Below are 5,232 nucleotides of genomic sequence, written 5' to 3'. Positions count from 1 at the left end.
TTTATCAAGTATTATTGTTGTTATGTGTTTAGCATTGGAGAATTTTGTATCCAAATGTCTAAAATTTAATTAATTACGTGTTGATATACTTTTATTTTTTTGATTTTACTATCATTAGATGTCAAAAATTCAGTGTCTACTATTTAGGTGCTAAAATTTCAGTTTGCTTCGGAGAAGCTATTGTTCTCTAATCCTATGGTATTTTGTTTAGTTTTGGTTTCTATGGAGTATTTGATTTATTTGAAGATGTTGTCTAAAAAACTTTTATCTTATAGTGAAAAGCGAAGGAAAAAAAAATGAAGCGTTAGTAAAATCATAACAAGAAACTAAAAAAGTTATGATGTATTATGTAAGGGCTCATTTTTTCAAACTATGCCTAAGGCCCCTTAAACGCTAGAAACGGCCCTGGTTATCATACCTGCTAGCAGTTATAAGATAGTTTATCAACTATCTACTATTTTTTTTTTTATTTTTCATTTTCTTCACGTCTTCATGATTTGTCCGTTTATAGCAGGTTTTGATAGTGACTTCTTCATATCGCAACAATATTATTTGCAACCTCGAGTCCATTAATGAAAATTGAAAAGCATGTTGAATTGGAGGTTTAATCCTTACATCATGCTAACAAGTGCCCTTAGCCATAATAACACTTGTTTAAAATGGAAATAAGTGACAGATTCAAGGTAAAAAAAATCAACTTTTAAAATTTAGAAGTGTTAAATGCATCATTTTTAAAAGGGTGTTGCTAACCGATGCCCTAAGGCACTGGTTAAGGAGCAATAAATGAATAGATTTCACTTGTTTTACTTTAATTAAAGTGATAAATAAGTCGACTAATTAAAATAAAAATAAAAAAGTTGTATTTAATACTCCATCAAATCCTTTTCCATTACATATTTACAATTTTGTATCCTTTTCATTTCTTAACAATTTTTTTTCTTCTTGAGGATTTTCCTCAAACCAAATTTTCTTTCGGTAAAATTTTGTGAATCATTTTTTTCTTTCAAACCAATTCATGGAAAGCCTATCCATAACTACCAACATATTCAATTAAAATAAAGTCTAAAATAAATTAACAATTCCAAAGATAAAATATAAAGAATTATCACTTTTATTAAGATAAAACAAGGGAGATATGTTCATTTAATGCTCCTTAACCAGTGCCCCAAGGGCACCGGTTAACAACACCTTTTTTAAAATAAAGTTTTTATTTTTTTATTTTTTATCAAGTGCCCTAGTTTTTACTGCATTATCCATAATTGTCTATGTTGATCAAATACAATACAATACTCTTCACAATACGGATCAAATTGTCTTCTTACCGTAAAAAATATCAGGTTTGAAAATTGAAACCAAGTCCATTATTCACTTTTTCATAATACAATCTCTTGCATATTTATTTCTACTTTTTTTTTTTTTTTTTGGATTTTCGTATTCTTATTGATAGACTACAAGTTTGTTCTGCTCTTTTGTCCTACATTCTAATTGTTTGATTTGATCTCTTGGACCAGGAAGTTTGATCCTATTTCCAGGATATAGCCAGCTTTTAAAGCTTTTGTAAGTCCCCATCTTAAGCTTTTGTATTCACTAGTTTTAACTCAACTAGTTTTCTTTTTATGAAACGGCTAAACAGATTATCATAATTGATCATTAAACTTTAATAGTAGATTAAAGGAATCAAATTCCAACCATTTGATCAAATTAACAGGGGAAAACAAGAACAGAATTCTACTTGCAGCAACAACCCCACAAATTCATTGAATTACACACTTTTAAAAGCTGGCGACGAAATGCTTTTAAGGCTAACTTCTGAATTTTACATATTGCATATTATCGCACATAAAATTCATCCAACACCATATTAGTTGGTACTTCAAAAGCACTCCATACTTGCGGCCCAGACAGAAGGGAAGTTACCATCCATAGACACAGATTCAAATACCAGTCTGTGAAGCATCATGTCATCCAAACTTCACATCTTTGTTCCAAGAATCTAGTACGACTCCATTTGCACACTTGTTGCATTGGCAACACCCACTACCTTCTCTCCTAAGCGCCATTTGTGCGAGTTAGCTGTAGGAATTAGAAAATGTGAGAGAATGATAAATGACACCTTTATGAACAAATCTCACTAACTAAACAGTAGTTAGTACATGTTAGCTTACATACAAGATTTACATGGTCACATTCATGGCATGAATTGTCAATGAAAAAATCTCTTGCGACATCTAGCAGAACCAAGCTCCTCATACTCAGCCTTGGTCACACACATCGCATCAAAGTCTGGACTCGATGCCAGGAGAGATCCTCCACGCCAAACACCTAGTAGGGGACTATAGAAGAACCGTTAATTCATATAGAAATTACAAACGTACAAGAAACTAAATAGGCTAAGAAAGATGTTTACTCTTCTTGTGTAGCTATCTTCACACGATAGTCATCAGGAACTAGAGGCCGAAGCTCCTTCTCTCTACAAAATTTCATAATCAATTAGTTAAACTTGTAAATCACGCTATGAAGTACACATAAAAGATAGGACACCAAAGTGGCAAAAAATAGGGGTCTCTGGAAAAGGCAATATTGCCAAACAAACCAAATTTGAAACTGAAGTAAATCACAGATAAAATAACCAAACCATTTCACCAAATAGATAAATCAAATCCGTTTATTATTCTGATTTGGATTTCGTAAATAGTCCAAACACTTTTACTCTCAAATTCCAAATCCAAAAATTGTGATCTAGATATGTTATTTCTCAAATCACGGACTACATTCCACCAGCCTCGCCCAAGTTCCGAAACTGGTACATCTCATTTCCCTCCCCTATTTCATGTTTGGTTCCCAAAAATATCCATCCATGTAAGAGAAAAATTAATTCCATTATTAATTTCTCGGCTAGTTAATTTTCTGGTTTTCCCTTTGCTAGTTTCAAGGCTCAATTTTGTAGCAACGTGCATCCAGCATATCACAGTAGAGCAAAGATCTGCAATATTGCTTATGGTTTTGGGAGCTTGCTGCTGATCTCAGAGGGAAAGCTGGAATTTGAACCGGTGAGCTTTCACAATGGGGATACCGGTGGTGTTGACAGAGGGAAAGCCGAAATTTAATAGGGAGGAGGAGTACTATGAAGTGGCACGTCGGAAGTGGAAGGTGGTGATAGCCTCTTTTGAGTTGAGGCTTGATTACCTTGGGAAAACTTCACATCATTGAGTGAGGTTTAAAATAAGTTGTGAAACTGATTCTATACCAAAACAAGTTTAAAATCGGCTCACCATAAACCAAATCAGTTTGACGACAAAATAAAAAAGTTCAAATCTAAATGCTTATCCATAAAAATTTGTAAAAATATTTGGTTTGGTATCAAGAAACCAAACAAACCATGCCCACCTAACAAAAAAAATTATGGTAGTATGGTACAAAGTGTTGTAGCCGAAACAAAAAACTTACAATCTCTCGGCAAAATGAGGAAACAAGGTGCTTCCACCGGTTAAAATGATGCTGCCGAAGAAAGTAAACACATCGTCAAAATACGAGGGTGAGAAGTAAGAAAAGGCAACAATTCTCAAACAGGGTCATGAAATCAAATGGTTGGAAATCAAACCAAATTTACCTTTCATAGAGTACAGGATGGAGATGCGGATGACAGGCATTAACTGCTCGTACAATGCATTCTGGTAGCCCAGCCTGGTTCATTCCTGCAAATCATTTCGTTCAGCATTTTGCAGAGAACATAAGAAAAACCTAACACGAAGGGGTAAATAATGAAATTAGACTAAGATCCTCATTTGCATCCACTTAGGAAACTCATCAACCAAATATTTAACTAAAATTCCAATGTTCTGTATTACATTCTACAATTGTGATTGCAACTACAATATTAAGATTTTATAGACACTTTACATATACACATCACATCCGCGACACATCTTCCCCAACCGAATATAACATTTCACAATTTCATGAATCATAAAAGGACAAAGCCTTATTGAAATCATGTTGTGCATCTAATCTAATTTGAAAACAGCACTAGAATGAAACTACTAACAAAGACATACCCAAATCAGCTGGACGGAAGATCATCTCGGGGACAAGAAACCGCTCATTCGTCAAATCAAATTCCTAGAGAACACAAAGCAAGAAATAGTTAATAAAATCGATACAAATGAATGTGAACTTAAAAAAACAAAATTCCAACAAAACAAATACATTTTTTGTCAAATCAACTTTGTGTCTATTGTCCTGAGGTTGTTGTTTAGAAATCTCCTCGTGATCACCGATATCGTCCTTACCATCAGCAAGATACCTGCTTGCTTGTTCTGGATATTTAACAAACCCTTTTGTGTGCGTAACACCATCAGGAAGAACATACGTACACTTGAAAACATTGTCTTTCCCACTCTTTCTAGCAAGGTTAAGGTGTTTGTCGACATCAACAGAAACAAAGCAGAGATTCTCCTTAACATCATCAATAATAAAAGTTTCATCCATGACATTAACAGAACGAAAGGAAATAAGTTCCTTGAGGTAATTGGTCAAGGCTTTACCACCTAAATCGATACGCTTAACAGCGTAGTTAAGAGTAAAGTTCTGAAAGACAGGCGAAGCGTGTGTGAAGGAAAAGCCAGAATCAACAACGAGACTGCATTGGGCTTTAGAGAGAAGGCCATTGGGACGTTGGCTAGTTTCGTAGAGATGAACAAGGGAAGGTGAATCAGCAACGAAGAGAGAGGAAAAATTGAAATCTTCGAAGACGAGTTGGTGGAGAGAGTGTTGAATGGAAGGGAGAGTGAAGAGGGGTTGAGTGAGGAGGAGAGAGGATTGAGAAGGGTTGATGCGGAGGATAGAGGTGAAAAGGTGGGACCAGATATCGCGTTGGAGGTCGGGGTTGATTAGGTAGCCGCGATCGATGGGGCGGCGGACGGAGGCGGAGGTGAGGTCTTGTTCGGAGGAGGAGGAGGAGGAGGAGGAGGAAGGGGTGTTGATAGGGTTTGGGTGCAGCCATTTTTTGGAGGTGAGGGGTTTATAGAGACAGTTGGGGAGTATGGTTGATGGGTCGCGTTCGCCGCCGAAACCGGCTTTTATTAGTCCTCCGCCGTTGTCTAGAACAACCACCTGCGTGCTTGACGACATGTTGTTACTTGAATTGGTTGCTTACTCCCTAACTTGTGGAGTCGGTTTATGAATTATTACACTTTCATTTTTAAGGTAGATGAATGAATAATCGATATTCGA

General features: G+C 35.8%; 1 protein-coding gene across 4 annotated transcripts; it reads right to left on the bottom strand.

The window, feature by feature from the left end:
* Window positions 1-1,640: 1,640 nt before the first annotated feature.
* On the bottom strand, window positions 1,641-5,232 carry LOC25488272 (actin-related protein 6). Of its 4 annotated transcripts, none has more exons than XR_005644137.1 (7): window positions 4,207-5,232; window positions 4,056-4,119; window positions 3,611-3,695; window positions 3,448-3,498; window positions 2,408-2,470; window positions 2,166-2,322; window positions 1,641-2,073 (listed from the first exon to the last, which is right to left on the bottom strand). XR_005644137.1 is itself a non-coding variant. In XM_024777568.2 (7 exons), the coding sequence occupies exons 1-6, from the start codon at window positions 5,128-5,130 to the stop codon at window positions 2,204-2,206; spliced, it is 1,317 nt and encodes a 438-aa protein (XP_024633336.2). In that variant the 5' UTR covers window positions 5,131-5,230; the 3' UTR covers window positions 1,644-2,073; window positions 2,166-2,203. The 4 variants fall into 4 exon arrangements, 2 of the variants coding, with proteins under 2 accessions (XP_024633336.2, XP_013463654.3); XR_005644136.1 differs by having other exon boundaries at window positions 1,644-2,073; window positions 2,170-2,322; window positions 4,207-5,231; XM_024777568.2 differs by having other exon boundaries at window positions 1,644-2,073; window positions 2,166-2,333; window positions 4,207-5,230.

This window comes from Medicago truncatula, chromosome 2, assembly GCF_003473485.1.
Source record: "Medicago truncatula cultivar Jemalong A17 chromosome 2, MtrunA17r5.0-ANR, whole genome shotgun sequence".
NCBI lineage: Eukaryota > Viridiplantae > Streptophyta > Magnoliopsida > Fabales > Fabaceae > Medicago > Medicago truncatula.
This window is presented reverse-complemented; position numbering and strand designations above follow the sequence as displayed.